The 22,259-nt window shown below is 53.2% G+C and overlaps 1 protein-coding gene across 4 annotated transcripts; it reads right to left on the reverse strand.

Annotated features, from left to right (window-relative positions):
* Positions 1-650: 650 nt before the first annotated feature.
* FBLIM1 (filamin binding LIM protein 1) lies at positions 651-22,075 on the reverse strand. 4 transcript variants are annotated; one of them, XM_031683708.2, is made up of 9 exons: positions 22,006-22,075; positions 16,309-16,359; positions 15,620-15,889; positions 10,178-10,368; positions 9,303-9,420; positions 7,915-8,084; positions 5,764-5,942; positions 4,938-5,055; positions 651-2,141 (listed from the first exon to the last, which is right to left on the reverse strand). In XM_031683708.2, exons 3-9 carry the CDS (start codon positions 15,867-15,869, stop codon positions 2,028-2,030), a joined length of 1,140 nt encoding a protein of 379 aa, XP_031539568.1. In that variant the 5' UTR covers positions 15,870-15,889; positions 16,309-16,359; positions 22,006-22,075; the 3' UTR covers positions 651-2,027. The 4 variants fall into 4 exon arrangements, with proteins under 4 accessions (XP_031539568.1, XP_072831428.1, XP_072831429.1 ...); XM_072975327.1 differs by lacking the exon at positions 22,006-22,075 and adding an exon at positions 20,071-20,166; XM_072975328.1 differs by lacking the exon at positions 22,006-22,075 and adding an exon at positions 20,071-20,156 and having other exon boundaries at positions 16,309-16,399.
* Between the last annotated feature and the right edge of the window lie 184 nt (positions 22,076-22,259).

Raw genomic sequence — 22,259 nt, forward strand, 5'->3', positions numbered from 1 at the left:
GAAGGAGTGATCCCAAGAAGTGCCAGCCAGCTGCAGGTGGCACAGGGGACTTGTGAGCCCATCAGAAACCCCACCAGCCGCCACGTCTTCCCACCCCAGCGACACTCTGTGATGGCTATTAGTGTTGTTTCCACTTTAGAGATGAGAAAGCAAGGCTCAGAGGGTAAAAACCCGTCCATACTGTTGAGCAGCAGACCGGGCCAGAGACCCGAGTGGCCTGCCCCCGGGTCCAGCGCTCTCTCGGCCCTGCACCTTCCCCGCTGGAGCTGCACTCACCAAGCCTGGCTGCAAGGGCACAAGGCAGGTGGGCTCACAAGGGGAGTCATCCTGGTCACCGGCAGAGAGCACAGCCTGAGCCCCGAGTGTAGTGTTAACTCTGCTCAAGGATTCGGTGGCCTTAGAGGGCCTCCCACAGTGAAGGCTCCACCTGGTCACCCAGCAGCCACATCACTATGTCCAGGAACAGTGCGCTTGTGTACTGGCCAGTGTAAATCTTCATGGCTGGGGATGAGGAGCCCCAGTGTGGGGGGAGGAAGTACAGGCACTCGCTGGACACTGGTGCCACACTGAGCAGATGCCCAGACATTTCTCTGGTGCTACTATCAAAAGCCAGCATTCACCTCGGTGAGATCTTAGTTGGAACACAGACGAACTTCTAATAGGTATGCATTTATTTTCACATATAACTAGCACAACACATAACTTCATGGATATATTGCTTAGCACAAGAATAAATTGGTAAGTGAGTTTTAAAAAAAAGTATGTTGAATTAAAGAGAATATTAAGGAAGTAAGAGATTAGGAGGTCCTTGTATGATAAAAATTGTGGAGGTCTGTGAATGCCTGGCGTTTGGGACTCACTGCTCTAAGCTTCAGCCAAGAAGCTGTGCTCTGCTCTGAAGCCCTTAAGGGGCCCTAAAGAGAAACTCTCCAGATACCTGGAGCCCAGGGCATCCTCATAGGAGCACGTGGTATGAGGCGACCCCAGGGAGGAGAGTATGTCTTGTTTAATTTGTTCATACCCTACAAAATGTCTTATAAGTTACAAAGCAACAAAAGTGATTTTCCTTAAAAGGGAAAAAGCATCTTCTAGGTATGGCCTTGAGGAGGCAATGGTCACAGGATAGCTGGGGCTGGAGGACCCGATCAGGGGTTGGGGGGGACACCCCATTACTGTCCGGAGAAGTGTGTGTATGTGTGTTTGAGTGTGTGTGCACGGCCCCAGTCAGGGCTGCAGGAGGAACACTCAGAGCTCCTGTGCTCTGCTCCCCAGCACACAACAGGCACTCAGCCGGGGTCACAGGTGGCGGCCCCGGAAGGTGGGGGGAAGGGTTGCTGACCTTGGGTGTCAGTGTGTCACCCTTTGCTCTGTTCAGTTTAATGTCTGGGCCTGGGCCCCACATCAGTGTGACATGTCCCGCAGGTGGGAAGTTCGTGGCTGTCCCACCACTAGGTCATAATCTTGTAGATTTATGAACAATGGAAGACATTTTCTATGAAGATTTCTGCCCCCCTAAAAATCCAAAGAATGTTTCTCATCATTTGAACTTCAAATTTTAAAAAATAGTGCCTTTTAAGGGACTTTGGAGTTTTAGTGAAAAAGTTCCTATGAACTAGAGCTGGTCTCAGCACCCCATACTGACAGCTAAGGTGTCATTGCTAGGGACACAGGGTGCCACCTGGAGACTTGCTCTGCCTCACCCCAGAAAATGGGGGTCAAGGCCAGTGTTGGGGCCCCTGGGCATGATGTTCATGGTACAAAAGCCTCCCGGTGCCCAGAGGGGAGAAGGAACAGCTGACAGTCTGAAGGATGCTATCTGCCAACCACTCAGCTCCCAGCTGGGAGGAGGCCCAGGCTTGGGGGGCGCTCAGCTCCTGTGTCCCGGACATGCTGGGCAGGGCTGCTGGCTGGTCCCTGTTGTGGTTTGGAAAGAGAGTGTGCAAGAGCAGGGTCTGGTAGGGAGAGGAGTTAGGGAAGGGCCCGACCTGGGCTAGCGTGCGACCGTGGCACCCCCACCCACCGAGGCCTCAGCAGCACCCTGCCGCGCTCCGCTTCACGTGGCACGGCTTGCAGAAGAGACGGTTGTTCAGAGGGTAGCAGCCTTGGTCCGTGGGCTCCACAGACAGGAGGATCCTGCAGTCCTGCGGGAACAAGGCACATGTGGATGGACGCCAGCCTGGAGCCCTGCAGTGCGGAGCCTGCGTGGGCTGGACTCGCCAGCATCCACTGATGCAATGACTGAGTTAGCTGAAGGGAGAACTGAGGACACGGGGAGAAGCCCCCTAAGGGGTCACAGAAAGGGCTAGAAGGGCCCCAACAATCACCCAGCAGCCCCTGAGGTCCAGGGAGGGGTGAGGCCTCCCTCAGGTGACAGTGGGTTCCAGAGCTCAGAGTCCTGGGGTCTTTTGTCATTCCATTGACTGCACAGCTTCAACACTGGCACAGACTCTACATGGCTCAGGGCACGGCTGGCGTCCTCTGGAAGCTGCACTGATCAGGCCAGGGGGGCTGGTCCCCGCAGGGATTAACTGTGGTGTCAGGGGTGCCAGCCTGAGTCAGCACAGCCAGCTGGGAAGGGCGCCCTCGTGTGTCTATTCTCTGGAACTGCACCTCAGGTCTCGTAAGGGGACTCGGGCTGTTTAATACCAGGATCTGCACCATTCTTAACGGCCACTTGTTCGGCATTCTGAAAGCATCAAGTGCCAAATTGAGAGCCCCAAAGGGGCACATGTGACTGCTTCTAAGTTAGAATCAAGAGAGGAAACACCTCAGCTACGACCAAGTCGCACAGTCGGCAAAGGAGCTGAAAGGTGGCAGAGAAGCTGGCCAGACCCAGCCCAGAAGAACAAGTGACAGAACCATTTCCTCAGCCTCAGTTTTCTTGTCTTAAATGAAGATATGAACTCCCATATCGCAAGCTCGTCACAAGGATTAAATAAGGCGATGCCTACGAAAGCATTTTACATATTAAAAAAACATGGCCCGAGTACGAAAGTATTGTTACCCTTCCAGCAACGGACCACAGAGTGAGCAGCAATGGCGAGGGGAGTGGCACCGTGAAACTCATCTTCCTTCCGAGAGAAGCAGCATCCCAAATCTGCTCCAGGCCACTGCGGCTGGAGCCTGACAGCCTGAAATGAGGCTGCTGGAGTCCAAACTCTGGCTCACTGCCGCGGCCTGGGTAATGTTCCCGGTCGCCTGGGCCAAGCTGGCCAAGGACAAGCAGGGAGAGCTTATTTGCTCAGTAGCCAGGCCCAGGGAAATGCTGATCACCACTGGACTTAATGTGGGCTATTCTGGTGATAACAGCACTTGAATTTCAGGGCTGGTCTTTCAAGGTGCATTATCAGCCGGACTGTAATCAACAAATCAACTTTTTTTTTTTAATGGAGATACTGGGGATTGAACCCAGAACCTCATGCATGCTAAGCATGCACTCCACCACTGAGCTATACCACCCTCGACCCCTCCGCACAATTATGAAGCAATGTGTGTACTTCTCGACTAAACTCCCTTGTCACCCTCAGTGAAAATGCCCTCTTGGCTCTGCATATTTGTTTAAATGTGAGTGACTAAATGTTTGGAATCCCTCATTGGCTGATTAAGAGATTTGGTTTCTGGGAGTTCCCACTTCAGTGATTGTCACCATCACCAGAGAAGAAACATCGGTGATGTGGGGGTGACAGTAGAAGGCAGAGGAGGACTCTCAGAGCCTCCCCAGCAGGACTGACTATATAATTTGCAGGGTCCAGGGCAAAATGAAATGCAGGATTCCTTATTCAAAAGTAAAGAATTTTCAAGTATGACAGCAGAGCATTAGAGCAAGCACAGGGCCCTGCTGAGCGTGGGTCCCTGTGGAACTCCCAAGGCATTTCTTGCTGGGAACTACTACGCCAGCTTCTAACCAGTTCCCCCATCTCAGTCTCATCACTCTTGCAGCCTGAGGTCCAGACTCCTTAGCTTGGCACACCGGGCCCTTTCCTTCTCTTTGGCCTCATTGTTATCACACCGTCTGGCACTCTACACTCCAGACACACCTAGAAACTTGCACTTCCTCCAATTTTTCAGGCTTGCTTGTGCCACAGTAGCATTTTACAGGCCCTTACCTCTTTCTGGATTTCTTTTCTCCTCCCTGAATATGTGGCAAACTCCTACTTATCCTGCAAAACCCAGGATTAAGCATCACCTCCTCTGAAAGAGTGTCTTTGCACTTTGATCACTTGACTTGATCACTGCCTTCTTTGTCCCAAAGCTGACTTATACATGTTTTTTCTTAGCACCTGAAAAAAAAATCTGTGGTATGGGTCTGCCCAGCATCCCTTTCTTCCTTCTTGTGGTTGTATCAACCCCTGTTTCATACAGTTCTGCCTCCCTGGCCCCAGGGGTTGACAATCATAGACTTTGGCCAGTGACTGGTCCAGAATGGGCATGTGACCCAAGCTGGGTGAATCAGAGGCCTCCTTGGGACTGTATGGGACCCCTGGATGGGGTTTCTAAGTAGGAAGGATGTAAACCTGGGCAACCACGGCCATGCACTGTATCCCCTGCCTCACAGAGGATGCTAGCCCACAGGAAGGAAAAAATGGAGTAAACGCACAAAAAAGGCAGAACTGAGAGATGGAGGGAGAGCCCTATGATAGTCTGAGGTCACAGTGACATCACCACTAAAAGCCTACCCGTAAGATCCCCTTCTTACAGGAAAGGGGTTGAGTTTGGTTGCTGCCATTAACTCCAAGAGTTCTGATTAATAGGCCGTATTTGCAATTATTTCCTTTCTTGCTTGTCTCGGCTATTGGACGGCGAGCAATGTGAGAGCAGAGCCTCAACCTGGACTTGTCCCGGCCCAGGGCCTGGCCCACAGCGGGCTCTCCAGAGGGCTCGTGCAGCCATTAAACAGGACCAGCAGCATCTTATTAAATCATCACTGCTCCACTCACCTCACATCTGTAGCAATTTTCATGGAAGTTTCTTCCCATGCACTCGATCTTGAAGGCATCCTTCCCGTCTCGGGGGATGATGGGATTCTCACAGATGCTGCACACAGGGGCGAATTTCCTAGAGGGAAGGAAACCCACACTCAGGAGGCACTGATGCCGACAACCGCAGAAATTAGCAGCCAGTACCCGGGCCTGCTCTGGTTCACCTCCCAGAGTGACTATTTCAGACTCGTTGCTATGTGACTACACCTGGAGCTACAACCATACATGCCTATTACTTCCTGGCAGGAGCGGATGGAGAGACCTATGTCATGAGACCCGGCTTCCCAGGGTTATAACTAGCTCAAGGCAAGGAAGTGACTGGAGAATGTTAAAATTTGAGAAGGCAGAGAAATCTCATGCGTTTAGTGGGACTCATTTCCTTTGTCTTGTATTATAGGTCACTGCTTTTTTCTTCTTTCCTGTCTTTTTTACTAGGCACATCTGTCTCTTGCCTTGGGCAGTGAGCAACTTGAAGGCAGGGACAGGGCTCCACGGATTTTCTGTGTCGCCACCGCTCCATACGGCTCCAGCTCCGAGGGGAGGCACTGTGGTCTGGGGCTTGAGAGCAAGGCCCTGAAGTCAGGTCAATGGGGGGTTGATTTGCAGCTTCAATGCTGACCAGCCGGGAGATTTTGGAATGGAACAGGCAGACCTGGTTTCTGTGGGCCCAGAGACTGCAAGAGAGCTCTGACTCGGCCCCCAGCACTCAGGCTCAGCTCCTCCATCCTGTCGGGGTCCCACCCTGTGCTCCCTGCCCCACCCAGTGCACAGACCCCTCTCAGACCTGTAGAAGTCATCCAGGCAGTACACCGCATTCTGGCTGTCCAGGGCGAAGCTCTCATCCCCGATGCACCGGGCGCAGGTAACACACGTGAAGCAGGTGGGGTGGAAGGCCTGGCCCAGGGCCCTGATGATGTGCTCCCGGACCACTTCGCCACACTTGCCACACTTTTCCAGGGTGTCCTGGGACAGAGGGTCGGTGCTTCAGAGCCATACCACGGGTAGGGAGAGGCGTTCACATTCATGCAATCGGCCTGTAGCTACTACCTACAAACCTCCACGTTGCTTAAAAGGGATCGAGTTTGGCACTGCATCCCTGGTTTACAATCTTGCCATGAAGCTATCACTGCATTTCTTTCTTATGAGGAAATGCTTGAGGCCAGGCTCCATGAGGGCCCAAAGGAGAAATTTCTCTAAAACTTCAGAGTCAGCAAAAGGAGTTCCCAGAGGAATTGGTGGGGTTTTTGTTTTGTTTTGTTTTGTTTAATTTTATGGACAATAAACCTTGAAACTCTCCCTTTTCCATTTGGCCACTTGGAAGCTCACAATCAGATCTCATGCTCCACTTTTTGGAATAAGTATAGGGTCTTTCATTCATATATTTTGGGGAACTACCTTTCCTTTGATCTCATCTCACTTTCTACTTTGATTTTCCTCTCTTTTGATTTCTTTATTTGTTTTATATCTCATAGTATTATATTCATCCTTTAAAAAAAGTTTTTATTTTATTGTGGTATAAGAATACCTAACATGAGGTCCACTTTCTTAACAAAGGGCTCCTTTTAGCCCATCCACCTTTTTTTCCTGGACATGTTTCTTCCCCTTCCTGGCCTGTGTTCCTCTTCATATTACCCTGCCTTCCTCTGGACAGATGTATTTGGTGGGGGCAGCAACTCCCCCACCCTCCCTGTCCCGGGGGCAGCCCTCGCCTCCCCAGCGCACTGTTGCAGTCCTTCCTGGCTGCTTCTAGCTGTAAGCCCACCCTTACCCCGTCTTCTCAGGGCCTCACCGCTGCCTGGCTCCAAGCTGAGGGAAGAGTGTAAGGACATCCCCCCCTATCCTGCTGACGGGGTCAGAGGGGCAGGGATGGGGGTGGCCTGGCTCCTTTCTCCTCCCACAGTGCCTGGCTGCCTGCGGTCAGATCATTCTGAGTTTCCTAGATAGTCCCAACTCCAAATATTCTAACCCCTCGAATCAGTACTTTTCAAACTTCAGAGTGGATCAGAACCACCTGAGAGACTTGTTAAACATGCAGATTGCCAGGTGCTGCCAATCCATGAGGCAAGGTGAAGGCCTACAGCACACACAGGTGATGTGTCTGTGGGAGGTGTGCAAAAAATGTCACCACACACCACTGGGGAGTTAACAGCTCCAACACCCTGGCATCCAAACTAGCTTTCGCAGACTGCATTTGGTACCCAGAGATGCCCTCATTACAGCATGCACTGGAACCTCATGGTTCTAGGTAAGACCCGGGCAGGGTCCAGAACCAGACAGGCCTGGGGCAGAACACCAGCTCCACTGCCGTCTGGAGCGTGACCTGTGTGAGAGGCTGAATGACGCCCCCAAAGACATCTAGGTCCTCACTCCTGGAGCAGTGACAACCTTATATGGCAAAAGAGACTCTGTGGCTGTGATGGAGTTAAACATCCCAGGATGAGGAGAGCAGCCAGGATTACCCAGGTGGGCCCCAAATGTCATCACAGCTATCCTATAAGAGGGAGGCAGAAGGAACTAAGATACTGATGCAAGATGCCGTACTGCTGACCTTCAAGATGGACAAAGGAACCAAGAAATGCAGCTATAGAAGCTGGAAAAATCAAGAAGTGGATTCTGCCCTAGAGCCTCCGGAGGGAGAAAACACTTTGATTTTGACTCAGTGAAACTGATCTTGGACTTCTGACCTCCACAACCGTCAGAGAATAAATGTGTGTTGTTTGAAGCCACCAAGTTTGAGGTCATTTGTGACAACGGCCACCGGGAAACGATCACAACTTGGCTGAACTCCTTCCCCTCCCTGAGCCTCAGCTTCCCCGTCTGTCAAATGGGTCAGTAGTGCCTAGCTCCCAGGATTGTCGTGCGGAATGAGATAATACAATGTCTTCCGGGTGCCCAGCTCAGTGCCTGGCATCTGGAGAGCTGGCCCACGGGTTACCTGGTAGCAGGGCTCACAGAGGGGCCGCCCATCCTTCTGGTAGAAGCTCTGCCCAGCCAGCTGGCGGCGGCAGATGCGGCATGTGAAGCACTGGGCATGGTACTGCCTCTTCATGGCCTCCACGGCCAGCTCTCGAGGGGACACAGTCTTGTGGCAGAAGGCACACACATCTGGGGTAGGGGAGACATGGGTCGTGACCAGCCCAGTCTAGGAGAACTGTACCCGGTCGTCACCCAGGACATACCCCAAATGCCTGATCTCCACCTCAAACCCTCCTGGGGTTGTGAGTGCAGCCTCAGCTCACGGAAAGGGTCATGAGGAGCATTAACAAGGAAGGCAAATGGCCTTTAAAAAAAGCTAAAATCAAGACACAGAGTGTCAGGACAGCTGGGTTGCCATTTGCAAAAAAATCAAAAGAGGGAGCTCCACCGTGACACCTGACACCCAGATGATTCCAAACATTATCAAAGACCCAAAGGTGAAAAATGAAACCATAGGAACACTAGAAGAAACCGAACGAGAATTATTTTATAACCTTGGACTTGAAAAGGCCTTGGCACAGGGTAGGCACTTAATAGCTGTTTATTTAAAGAGTAACACATGGTGCTGGAGAGGCTGTGGGCAAATGGGCACTTGGACACCGCTGGGGGAAGTGTATATTGGGATGACTGAAAATGACAACTTGGCAAAAATTGTCAAGCTTCTTCTTCTGGGAATTTATCTCACAAACTTGCACACAGGCAAAATGACTACATGCAAGGCAATTCACCTTAGCATTACCACCTAAACACCCACCCACAGGTGACCGGTTAAATGCATGTTTGGGCCCTGCTAAGGAAGACTACACAGCTGTGAAAAACAAGGAGGCTCTTTATGTTCTGATGTGGAGCGAGCTCTGAGACCTACGAAGGAATGAAAGCAAAGTGCAGAACAGCACAGGGCTTGCTACTATTGGTAGGAAAATCAGGGCGGGGTACATATTTGTATTTCCTTGCATCTGCATAAAATATCTCTGAAAAGATATGCAAGATTACCAACAGAGGTTGTGTATCTGGAAGGAAACTGGGTGATACAGGGATGGGGCAGGGGAAGACTTTTACTGTGTACTCGTTTGTGCTTTTTATTTTGTACTCTGTGAGGGTTTTAGGTACTCAAATAATTAAACGGTGAAAAAATTCAAGCCATTTTTGCTATCATAGCAAATTTTGCTGATCAATATTTAAATGGATTTTTGTTAGAAAGGAAGAATGGTTAAGAAGATAAAAATAAAGTTGATGTACAACTATGAGGCCTATCGCCATACCATGAGCTGGGACAGGACGGTGGTCCCCACTCTCCTAGTTTTCCCCCGGATGCCTGTGCTGGCCCCGCGAGGCCCGTGTCTGTACCTGTGGACGACTCCCGCTCCGGGCAGCCAGCAGGCTCTTTCAGGGGAGGCGGCAGCTCCTCCTCCGCGGGCCTGAGGTGACCGGGCCGAGGCTGCAGCAGAGGCCCCTCCGCCAAGGACTGTGGGGACAGAAGGTGGGGCGGGAGAGGAGTCATCCAGTGGGGCCCCCACACCACCCTCTCAGCTCTGCTCCTCACCCGGTGGCACCGGGTACAATTAGCCCCTTGGTACAGAGGCTGAAACTGAGGCTCAGAGAAGCAAGGGACCTGTTTCAAGACCCTCAGCAGAAAAGTTATGGTGGCAGCTGGAGCCCAGGTCCCCCAGCTCCTTGCCCTGGGTCCCTTCAAGCAGTTAGAGCTATTTTCTTCTACTTCTAAGAAACCTCCTGGACTCAGTTTCCCTTGGCCTGGAACCCCTCTCATTTCTACAAGGCCTCTGTTAAGGGCAGAGGATTAAAAATGAGTTTCCTCTGCAGCATAAGGGATTTAGATCAGACACAGGGAACTCTTCCTCTGAGCTGGAGGAGGTACTTAGGGGACAAGGGTATGGCATTCCTTCTCCAGGGACCTTGAAAAACACGTCCAACTTAAAACAAATTATCTATTGGTGGGGCGGTAACTTATTTTAGCGGAGGTACCTGGGATTGAACCCAGGACCTTGTGCATGCCAAGCATGTGCTCTATTGCTTGAGCTATTTCCTCCCCATCCAAGACAGGTCCACTTTTTATCAGCCTAAAAGAGCTTCAAAGACAGACCGTCCTCAAGTAGGAGAATGAATCAAACAATCTCCAGGCTTAAAATCCCAAAAGGCCCGGTATGTCCAGACTCTTCCTGCCCCAACCCACGGAGCTCCGACGACCAAGGGGCTGGCAGTACCTGTGGTGGGGGCGGGGGCGGGGGCAGGTGCAGCTGCTCCAAGTCTGAAATGAGTGACGCCCCCACTGGGGCAGGTGGCTCCTCCTCAGGAGGCGGCAGGTACACCGGAGGGGGTGGCGGCGGAGGTGGGAGGAGGTCCAGGTCAGGGAGCGCGTCCTCGCCATCCAGGGGAGGAGGAGGAAGTGAACAACCTGCAACCAGAAGTGGGGAGAGGGTTGGCCAGAGTCTTTGCAGGTGAACAGAGGAGCTGACACTTACCCAGAAGGCTGTACAGCATGGGGGCTATGGGCTCAAGTCCAGGGTCACCCAGACCTGAGTTCCATCTCTGACTTGCTTTGTGTCCTTAGGCAAGAGACTTAATCTCTCTGATTAAGTTTGCTCAGCTAGAACATGGGTATCGGTTGCTTAGGGTTGTTAATGAGGATTCAGTGAAATGATGCAGGTGAGGGCTTGGCCCAGTGCACCCATGTGACACAGGCTCAGAAGCCCTCCATAACAGCCCTCCCCTCGCTGCGTGCTAGAGACCCGAAATCCCGCTAGAAGGGCCTTGTTCAAATGCAAGCAAAACTCAGGCTGTGGTTCCAGCATGTGGTCCTTGGACCAGCAACAGCAGTCACCTGGGACCTTGTTCGAAACACACCTTCTCGGCCTTCCTCGAGCTGCAGAATCAGAAACTCTGGGGCGGTGCCTCGTCACGTGGTGCTCAAGAAGCCCTCCACGTGATGCTGATGCCACTCCGGGGTGGGGACCACCACCCAGTGAAGTAATAGATTCAGGTAATGGCTATCAGGTGTTGAAAGCATTAGGCGGAAGGTTGATGGGGAACTTCCCAAAAGCTTTGTCAAGCTATCACCACCTGTGCCCACTGATTAACCTCAGCAGACATCATGGGGCTTCTGACTCAGGTATAGGAAGGGATGGGCACCACTATGTATGACACGGTCTTTAAAAAAAAAAACCCCAAAACATAAATGAGAAACCAACTCAAACTCATCAGGCCTCTAGAGTTAAATCTGTTTATAAGAAATCTGGAAAACAGAGGTGCAAGTTGGATGAGACCGCAGGGAAGCAAAGGGACCAATCAGCATATGGGACATTCTATAGACATGGACCCTGTTTCTGCAACAAATTAAAGGCATGGGAGAGACCAAGAGAGGGGACTTCCCTGGAATTAAGAGACGAAAGAGGGACCATACATAATGTATACATCTGTGCTGTCCAGTACAGTAGCCACCAGCCACGTATGGCTATGGAGCACTTGAAAAGTCCACAGAGATATGTTGGAAGACTTAGTACAAAAAAAAGGTAAAATATCTCATTAATAATTTTGATAATGATTACATGTGATTACATTATAATGATCACATTATAAATTTATATAGTGGGTTACATAATATATATTATTAAAAGTAATATCATTTATTTTTACTTTTTTCAATGTGGATACTAGAAAATTTAAAAATTACATGAGGCTTGCATTTGTGACTCTTGTGACATTTGTTTTTAATCCACAACTCCACCCCCGTGTGATATTTTTGTTGGACACAGCACTGGTACAGACCTTATTTGGATTCTTTTTTTTTTTTTTTTGGTATTTTTTTAATTGACGTATAGCCAGTTTACAATGTTCTGTCAATTTCTGGTGTACAGCACAATGCTTCAGTCATAATACATATATTCATTTTCATATTCTTTTTTACCATAAGCTACAAGATATCAAATATAGTTCCCTATGCTGTACCGTATAAACTTATTTATCTATTTTATATACTTATTTGGATTCTGATTCAAAGAACTAATCATCTCCTTTAATTCTCATTTTGTGGATGAGGAAAAGCTAAATATTCCACTGAATGATACAGCACAAAAGAAAGACAAGACATGATGTGAGCCATCCATTCCACTACCATCCAACAATTAAAAGGCATTTTTATGACAAGTCAGGGAAAACTAATTATGGATAGAATATTAGATAATCATAAGGCATTCCTGCTGATTTTGTTACGCATTGTTCAGCACTGGGGTTCTGCAAGAAAATGGCCGTATTTAGAGATGCATCCTGAAGAATGTGGGTCTGAAATGACCTGATTACTGGCATTTCTTTTAAAATACTTCACAAAAGAAAGAAAGAAAGGAATAGATGAAACAAATGTGGCCAAATCTCAGTAACTGTTGAACTGGATATGGGGTAAACAGGGTTCCTTCTGTTCTCCCTACTTCTGTGTATATTTAAGTTTCATTCGCAACAGAAATTGACACATTGTAACTGACTATACTTCAATAAAAAAGTTTCACTTAACAACAACACAACAGCAAACACACACAGGGGACAGGAGTGGTGTCCAGGGCGTGGCCCTTAAAGTGCACAGACTTTCAGGTGCTCTCGGTAGGGAGGGAGGAGGTGGGCTCGGAGATCACCCGGCTCCTGCCTGAGCCCGAGGCTCTCCTCCTTCCAGGAACACTCACTATAGTGTAATCCCCACCCCTCCAGGCTGCCTCAGCAAGGCGCTGCCCAGCTCCCAAGGAGGACACAGCCAGGCGGTCAGAAGAGAAGCCACAGTGTGGGCCTGTGTTCACTGCCACACACGGGGTGAGACGGGGCACGGAGGCAGTCTGCCCACCTCCTGACACCTGGGCACGAGGCAGGCCAGGCTCCAGAGAGGTCAGACTGCCCTAGACACCCAGAGATAGCAGATGGAAAGTGCTTGAGGCCCTGCAGCCTGGGCTTCGGTCCCAGTCCCAGCATATCTGCTGGGGCACCTCCCTGGGTTCAGTTTCCCACCCATTCGACAAAGATAACGAACCCCTCTCCGCTCTCTCATGGGCTGAAGGGACTGGACAGATGGGAAGCTTGTTCTAGACCTGTGAGTCGGCCCCAGAATCATCTGGAGGCTTGTCCAAATGCAGATGGCTGTGCCCCACCCCAGAGCTTCTGATTCAGCAGGTTTGGGGTAAGCTCGGAGAATTTACATTTTTGGAATTTCATTTTGAATTTACATTAGAATTTACATTTCCTGGGTATGGAATTTATGTTTGCCAGGTATGGGTTCAAAGGCCACCTTTTGAGAACTACTCTTCTCTACTCCACAAGTCTCACCTGCTTAATACCTTTGGACTGGAACAATCGTTCTCAAAGTGCGGTCCCCAGACCAGAGCATCATCAATAATACCTGGGAATACAAATTCCTGGGCCCCGCCGCAGACGTGCTGCTGAGTCAGGAACGCCCAGGGTGGGGCCCAGCTGGCGGGGCTGTGTTGAAACAAGGCCCCGGGGGATGCTGATGCCGCTGAAGTGTGAGAATCTGCTGCAAAGGAGCGGACTGAGTCAGGAACAGGTCACAGAGACACAGGAGGTGCGCTGAGGCCTCTCCCAGGACCTGCTGGAGGTTCCAGACATTCGGTGGGCAGGTCCCAGCCAGGGCAGGAATGCAAGAGACGAGGACTGGAGGCTGCAGGCAGGTGCGCAGAAAGGGGGCCCACACTGAACGGGGACGATGCACCTCAAGTGGCCGAGAGCAGCAGGAGGGGAGCAAGCAGCCTTTTCAAGAGAAGCTGACTTCTGAACAAGAGAGAGGTGGTGGGGCTGGGAGTGCCTAGTGAGGAGAGGGGAGGAGTGAGGGAAAGGTGGCCGGGATGACTTCAGCAGCCGGGATGAAAGGGCTGAGGAAATGCTCGTGGATTCCTGAGGGGACAAGTACTAGATGAGGTATCAGGTGACAGACAGCTGCAGTGTGCCCTCAAGCAGAGGGCAGGGCCCCGGGGCTGGCCTTTGTGTTCTGTGGTCAGACCAGGCTCATACCTGCTGCTCACCATAAACTCGTCTCATTCCAGCGAGGCTGAACCCCAAGATTCCCCGTGCTCTGTGCATCTGCCAAACTGACCAGCAAATGGCTGACCAGCCACTGTCAGGCCCCCCCTCTCAGGGACGGCCTGGTCTGGTTTTGATACCAAACTCCCAGGATCTTCTGTCTGTAATTCCTATAGCCCATGAAAATGTCTTGGAAATTTTGGCATTCTGGCATCTAAACTATATTTCCTAGGCTCCCAAGGGATATAATTTTTTTTTTCCATTGGATCACGTGTCCCAGTGAGCGAATTTTGGTCATCACAGTCCTGGTTCTCCTATATGGAGAAGCAGCTGGAAGATGCTGTTCTTGGCACATGCGGTTAGGAAGGAAGAGTCAATTTAGGAGGCTGCATCATAAGGAAGAAGCACGTTATATAATATTCACGTACTCTCATGCGTGTCCATTTGTGGTCCCTTCTCCTGCCCCTTTCTGGCTTCCTGTATTGGTTTCTAGGTGGTTTCCATGGTGATGGATGCACAGGGCTGCCCCAGCCTCACTCTGGCACAGCAGGACACCTGACTAGGCACCTGAGGACTCCAGGGGGCTCACCTGCCATCCTGGCTGGCCTCTTAACCTGAGCGTCTCATTGCTTCCTTGTTCCAGCTGCTGCCCTGTTAGATGATGAGAAATCCTGCTGCCTCAGGCCCCTGGGTCATCATCCTTCCTGGCTTCTATCCAACCCAACAGCTGAGACTTTTTTATGGGAGTGGCAAGGAGAGAGGACTGGAAGGCTCTCTGTCACCATGGCAACAGGGCCAGCTCAGACCAAGCACAAGGCAAAGGAATGGTCATTTATGAAGTACCCATTCTGTGATAGAGGCATCACATACGTGACCAAATCCCCATTTTCCAGGGGAGGAAACCAAGGCCCAGAAAGAGGAAACAGCTTGCCTAAGATCACACAGCAAATGGATGGCAGAGCCCAACAGAGAACAAAACCACCTTTTAGGTCCTTTTACTTGCCAAATTCATTTCTGCCTCAGGGCCTTTGTACTTGCTGTTTGCATTACCCTTCAAGCTCCATTCTGTCATTTGGGTCTTAGCTGTGATGTTACCTCCTTGGAGAAGCCATCCTGACCACCCCGTAAAAAGTTGCCCCTCCTCAGCTCTTCACTGTTTTACTTCTATATAGTATTCCTGACATTTTATTTTGTGTTATTTTTAATCTCTGTTTCCCCTACTAGGATGTAAATTTCATGCAGGCTGAAAACCTTATCTTTCTTTTCAAGTCCTCAGTGTTTGGCCAATAACAGTAGGTATTTAGTGCTTTCCACGTGGCAGGCAGGCACTGGGCCCAAAACTTTACAAGTGTATTAACTCATCTAATCCTCACAGCGGCCCTTTGAGGTGGGTACTATCATTATCTCTATTTTACAGATTAGGAAACAGGAGCAGAGAGGTTGTGGCCTGACAATGTCACACAGCCAAGTAGTGGAGGAGCCTAGATTTAAACCCAGGCAGGTGGGTTCCAGAGCCTGCCAGCTGCGCAGTAGGTACTGAATGAATGAATGAATGATCTCAGAGCCTGCCCTTTCCTCCCTGCCTTGGTGCTGCCTCTGACCCAGTCTCCCACCCAGTGCCCTCACCCTCTTACCTCCATTGGAGAGCTGCAGTGGCACAGCGGGCACTGGGGCTGCAGCCCTGCCTGGGGGAGTCCAGGAATGGAGCCTCCCCGCCAAGCCAGTCCCGGGTGCCTTCGTGGCGGCAGGAGACTCCTGGGGGTGGCCAGGCCGGGCCTCACAAGCTGCCTGTCTCACCTCCTCAACCACAGCCTCATCTCGACGTGGGGGTGCCAGGGTGATAAAGACAGAGGAGGCGACCCTCTTCTCAGGCTTTGAGGCCATTGCCTCGGCTCCTGGTGGGGCTGGAGACAGAGTGGGAATCAGGCTTGAGTGGAGGGGAGGGTGGGTGGCACTCCACCTGGACACGTAGACGCCTCCAGGGCAGGGAACCCCCCCAGTCCCTACAAGGCAGGAGTAGCCATCCCCTGGTGCCAGCGAGCCAGCGAGCCAGCGCAGAAGGGGCTGCGGATGTCCTGCAGGGGAGGGCAGGTGCCCACCAGGTGACTGGGCTACAGGGGGGGACCCAACAGTCCTGGGTGCCCCTCCCCCCAACATGCACACCTGGGGGAGTAAAGGGCAGCCCTGCCCTGCTCACCCGACAAATGATTAATTTCCCTTCTCTAAGAAGCTAAAGGGAGGGCCCGCTCCTTCAGCTCCCCACCCCCAGGGCAGCTGACTGCGGGTCCCAGCCCAGGGCCACGCCCCGAGTTAACTCCCTCACCTGGGATCCGGATAGGAGCGCTGAAGTCCCCGAGGTTCAGACCCAGCTCCACTGTGGGAGGGAAACAGTGTGAACCATCAGAACATCTGGGCTGGACTCCAGGAGGAAGACGGGACAGAAGAACAATCAGAGCTACCGTTTACGAAGATCTACTCTGTGCCAGCGCTGCGCTAAGCACTTTGTACCCGACGTGGCAGGGGGAGAGGCACTATTACTACTCCCATCTTACAGACAGGAAACTGAGACAAAGAGGCGGAAGTCATCTGCTCAGGATCAGGCAGCAGCAGACCTGGGATCTGAACCCAGAGCCCATGTTCTTGGCCACTCGGTCTGCTGCCCTCTCCCAGCCCAGCCCACCCCACAAGTCAGCATCCTTTTCTCCACCATCAGCCTCCACTGCCAATCAAGTCTTAATTCTCTTGCCAGAATCTCGCTCTGTCTCCGAAATCACAGCTCTGTTTCAGGCAAGGGGGTGATGCCTCCTACCCTGTCCTGGAGTGATCTTTCCAGAGCATAAATCTGACTGTTTCTCCTCTACTTGAAAGCCTTCCACGACTCCCTGCTGCCTTCAAGATAAAGTCCAAATTCCTCTGGCCTCAACCAATTTTTGACCACCCTGGACCATTCACCCTTCCCAGGCTGTCTTTCTATCTGGCATGACTTACCCTGGCATGTTTCCACCACCTGGTTGTCCTCTCCTGCCCACTCCAGGGTGAACTTCAGCTTTTCCTTAGGAGCAGCCTGGCTCAAACATCACCTCCTCCATGAAGCCTCCCCTGATTCCTGACTCTGGGGCAGTTGTGTATTCCACACAGTGATGACAGCCCATCACAGAACACGCTGGCTCAGAGTCACCATGTCTGTCTCTCCCCCTTGCAAGTGACCTCATATGCCTTTAGCTGTATCTGTGATCTTTGTGTGACCCGAGTCCAGCTCATAGCAAGCATCAAAGCATGGCTCTGGGCGCAGGGCGGCATCTCAACCAGGGAGAGCCCATTTCCATCTCTCCGGTGGTCCCTGCAGAGAGTAGGCTCTGAGGTCAAGGATGAAGTCGGGTCATGGGGTGGGGCGAGTCGACCACACTCAGCTCAGGAGTCCTTACTGGGGACCCAGGGCCTGTGCCCAGTGGGGAAATGTGCCCTCTTTCTATCTCACTCTCCAGCTGGGCCACCCTGACATGGCCCCATAGCCCAGTCCACGGCTTCATGGGAGCACAGTCAGCAGGGCCCCAAAGAGCGAACCTGGAGAAGTGGGCCTGGGTTGGGGGGTGGTGAGGGCCCAAGGGACCCTAATGTGGTCTTGGAGCTCAAAGGGCTCCCTCCACTGCCACTGTGGGCTCTCCTGGAGACCGACAGAGAATAATAATAACAAGAACAACATGTACTCCCAAATTCCTCTTAAATCGGTTTATGTTTGGCTAAAGCATATAGCTTGTTCTGATAATAAAATATCTGTTCCGAGTGAGAAACCAATATATGAATAAGGCTTTAAAAGTTCTTTTAAAGTACTTCTCTTTTGTTTCTTGTTTTGGAAGTGATGTTTGGAAGTACATATGCTGCCACTGCCTGTCATGGTCTTTGGTTTCATACCTTGTTACAACTTTAAGAATCTACTCTTGTAAACAATTTTCAGAATACCTAATATATAAAGGCAAGAGACAGCCAGGGCACGTGCTGATAAAGGGCTGGCTGTGTGCCAGGCTCTGCGGCAAGTTCTTTCCAGCCTCAAAACTCACCTAATTCTCAGCACAGTCTGTTACGCCCCCAACTTTAGAGATAGGTCATGTGAGACCCCCAAGCAAGAGGCTAAGTGACTTTTCGAGGCCACCTGTAGCCGACTTGGAATTCTAACAGAGCACCATCCAACCTGGAAGTTGAGAGGATAGCCTTGGGCCTGACATGACACACTTATTCCCCCCTGGATGACCGTGGGGTGGCGGGTGGGGGAGCAAAATTCCCAGGCCTGTTCTTAAGCCAGGATGGTCCAATCCAGGCCAGTTATCTTGTGGTCAGCATATTCTGGGCTCATCCCCAGGGACTGCCCTCTCTACCTCCCTCCCACCCAGCTCTGAACGCCACTCCACCCTAGCCCACCCCTCCGTGAATTCGGATCTGCTGGTTTCTCAGAAGACATCCAAGGCAAACGTCCTCGCACTGAGGCCAGATGTTCACAGCTGAGCAGCACCCTCCCCCATACCTCCCCTGTGGTTTCTGCAGGGACTTCAGGCCCCAGGGGAAGGGGCCGGAGCTGGGGATTTTCAAAGTCCTGTCAGTCAGGCCCAGGGCAGGAAAGGGAGCCACGGCTTCCCTCTGGTCCCACTGCCCCGGGGTCACCCTGGAGCAGGGGGGTGTGTGGGTGAGAAAGCTCCCTGTGGGGCAGCTTCCCAGCCAGCCCAGCCCAGGGGACCCTGGGCCCCCACCCTTCCTCCCCCAGAGGCGAATCTGAGATCCAGTTGGGTAAGCGGAGAAAGTGGAAACAAAGGGAAGGAAAGTCATTTCCTGTCAAGAGGAAGGAAGGAGGCTGAGATCCAGCCACTCACCCAGCCTGGCTTTAGGCTGTAGCCCAGGGTAGGGGCTGGGCTGGCTGAGCTGAGGGCCTGCAGGGGCTGGGGTAGATCCCCCCCCCACACTGTCCCTGTCCTTCTCCTCTAACCCTCTCCAGAAACGCCTGGAACCACCTCTAAGCTGTGTTCTTTAATACTGCGAGAAAGCAGTCTATGCTTGGTTGCAAAGTCTAAACATTGTAGGAGGTGGGAGTCAGACCGTGCCCCACCCAACCCTGCAGGGGACCTTGCAGCCTTGGACCTGGGGTCCCTCTCCCTTTCTCCCACCCCAGGGAAGTAGAAGAGACACACGGAGCTGGGTTCACTAGGGGTCCCACCCCCTTCCTGCTGGGCAACCCTGAGCAGGTCACTGAACCTCTCTGGGCCTCAGTTTTGTCATAAAGTGAGAATAATGAGGTCTGTCCCGAAGGGTGGCTGAGAGGCTAAAAGGAGATGGAGTACTCAAGACCTAGGTACTTGGTGGGTGCCAAGAGAAAGCCAGCTGGTTATCCAGCCCCTGATGAGGAGGAGGCCCCCCTTGGGGGGCGGGGGCTGTGAGGACCAGGACTTTGCTTCCATCATTATGAAGGGCAGGAATCTGGGCACTGTCCAGCCTCTTCCCGAGGTCCTCAGATCTGGGCTGAAGGGGGACCCAGGCCAGGATGCCCCAGGCACACACCTTGGGGATCGCCCAGTCCCACCCTCTTCCCAGCCCCCAAGGGGATTTGAGGCCCAGAGAGGGGCAGCCCTGTGGCCCTTCCTTCCCCTCGCCTGACCCTGGCTGGGTAAAGCGGCCCGGAGCTCCGAGGAGCTCCGGAAACCCGGCGCCCTCCCGCAAGTAGCCAAGCGGGGCGGCTGGCCGGGTCACTGTGGGGCGCCGCCGGGGACTTTAATTCGATCCATGTGCGGGGCGCTGTCTTCTTTGTGCGGGAGCTTCCGCCCTGCCCATCCCCTCTCTCCGAGCCCCGCTCCCGATAGGGACACCAGCCTTCCCCCAGACCTGCCCTCTCTCCACTCGAGGGACAGAGACCAAGGGGCTGAGACAGAAGGACAGCACCCCCGCCCCCTCGTTCCGCGGGCCCCCTCCGGGAACACCGGGGCGGGGGTCCCGGCTGGGGGACAGGGTGGGCGCCGGCCGAGGGCTGCCTGCACTGTCACCTGTGTGGAGCCGGGGCAGGGGCGGAAGGACGGGACCCCCACACCACCCCCGCCCCGCTTACCTGGGCCACCCGCGCCCCCGGCGGCTCCGGCCGGTCACCCGATCCAGCAGAGCCAGGAGCGGCGCCGAGCCTCCCGCCCCCTCCGCCCTCCCCGCCCCCTCGGCTCCCTCCGCCCCGCCGCCCCGCCGCCCCGGCCGCCTTACCATAAAAGGTGAAGCCTGGGGGAGGGGACTCGGGATTCCCGCCGGGCGGAAGCGGCCCCTACCTGCCCGGCCGCGCCCCGAGCCGCCCCCTCCCCGCTCCCTTTGTTCCCTCGACCACTCCTCCCTTCCCCTTGGCCCCCGCCTGGAGGATGGGAGGCCTCCTCTGCCGCCCACCCCTCCTGTCCTTTGTGCACGCAGAGTGGTCCTCCCCCTCCCCCCTCCCCTAGGTCACCTGGGGCAGTGGCTCCACTGGTTTGGCCTGGAACCTCCCAGGGTCTTAAGAGTCAGGTGGATCTGGATTCCATGGCCATCCACTAATCCTGTGACCCTAGGCAGTCACTCCATCTTCCTGAGCCTCAGTTTCTTCCCCTCTAAAATGAGGATAATGGCCTGTCTGGACACTTAAGCCCTCTGCAAGTGGCTCCTAGGGTCCTGAGGGGACAGGCTTCTCCAGGAGGCCTGGTAGGCAGGGCCCAGCTGGCGATCAGGTCACCTGGTTTGTCACCCTGGACCCTGGCTCTGACCCTGCACTGCTCTGACCCCTCCCACCTCCACCCCCACCCCCCAGACATGAAGTGGGGAGGGGGAAGCTGTGCCTGGGCTCTGGGGCAGGAGATGGAGCCTGGATGGGCCGCCTGGGTCCCAAGAGGCCTAGGGAACATTGCTGGGAAAAGGAATCTGGGTCTGATTCAGAGGCAAACAGATTGTTCTTTTGATTAAAGCCACAGTGTCTGAGGCCAGAGGAGCACTGGACTCAGCGCCATCTCGGGGGAGGCCAGGCAGGGTCTGGCTCTCCTCTGTGGGCCTGAAGCTACAGTCACCCTGGCCAGGTTGGCCCTGGGGCTGCTCTTGTGGGGCTTGTGGGGGTGGGGGTGCGCCTGGGCACCAGGTCCCGTGCTCCTCCACCTCCTCCCTCTCTAAATCCCTCATCCGCGTTTTGTCGCCTCTCCCGTCCCTCTTCCATCCCTCTTCTCATCACTTTCTTCATTTGATCCTCACAGCCACTCTACAATGACAGCAACAGCAGTAACAGTAGCTGCGCTTTTTAGGGGCCTCCCACCTGCGGGCGCTTGGCCTACAGACCTTTCCATTTAAACCCCAGGAGAGCCCTGTGGGAAAGGGCTGATTTTTCCTGTTTCATAGACAAGGACACTGAGGCCCAGAGCGGCTCAAAGCAACACAAGAGGCAAGTGGCAGGGCTGGATTCAAACCCAGACCAGTGGGTGCCCCTGGGCACACACGCTGCCCTGCTGGTCCCAGGGGCCGGCATGACTGCCACGCTTCACGATGCCAAGGGAGGTGACTCCCTCCCTATTTGGCAGAGGGAAACTCCCACTCCAGGCTGCCTGAGCCCCTGCTCGGGCTCATTCCCCCGCTTGGCAAGGATGCCGCCTTTTGCTGCACTGCTTGGAGCAGGACTTCCCTATACCCCGCCAGGAAGAAGGAGGGAACCACTGAACACCAGAGACAGGGAGGACCTTAAGGAGGAAGGTACAAAATAGGGGTTTTCAGACACTTTTGGCCATAGAATCCCCTTTTCAAGTGCTTTGTAATCCAGGAGTCTATTTAAAATAAATAAAAATGGAGCCCCCCCCCCGACCTCCATGATATCCCCTGAGCCTCCTACTACACCTCCAGGTGGGACAGTGAGGCACCAAAGGGTTGATCTGGGGCCTTGTCCAAGGTCACACCAACTCCATCTAGGACCCAGGCCTCCCACCTGCTCTGGGCTAAAACCGGCTTGGGAAGGGGGAAGGTCCCAGGGATGTGGGATCCAGCTGTCAGCACTTACCAGCTGTCCAACACCCCTAGTCTCTTGTCCCACCTCTACCACTGTTCCCAGGTGGAGAGGAGCCTTCTGGTCAAGGGACTCCCGCACCAGTCCTGGTGTCGGTGTCACCTCGGCAGGTGCCCAGCTTCCTGCAATGGAAACCCAGGAAGTGCACTGGATGAGAACACACGCCCTTTGTCTGCCAGCTCAGAGGCCCTGCTCCCCTCCTCCTGTCCTACCAGTCTCCAGCAGCTTTCTCTGAAGCAACTGAGCAA

The sequence above is a fragment of the Vicugna pacos genome, chromosome 13 (genome assembly GCF_048564905.1).
Source record: "Vicugna pacos chromosome 13, VicPac4, whole genome shotgun sequence".
NCBI lineage: Eukaryota > Metazoa > Chordata > Mammalia > Artiodactyla > Camelidae > Vicugna > Vicugna pacos.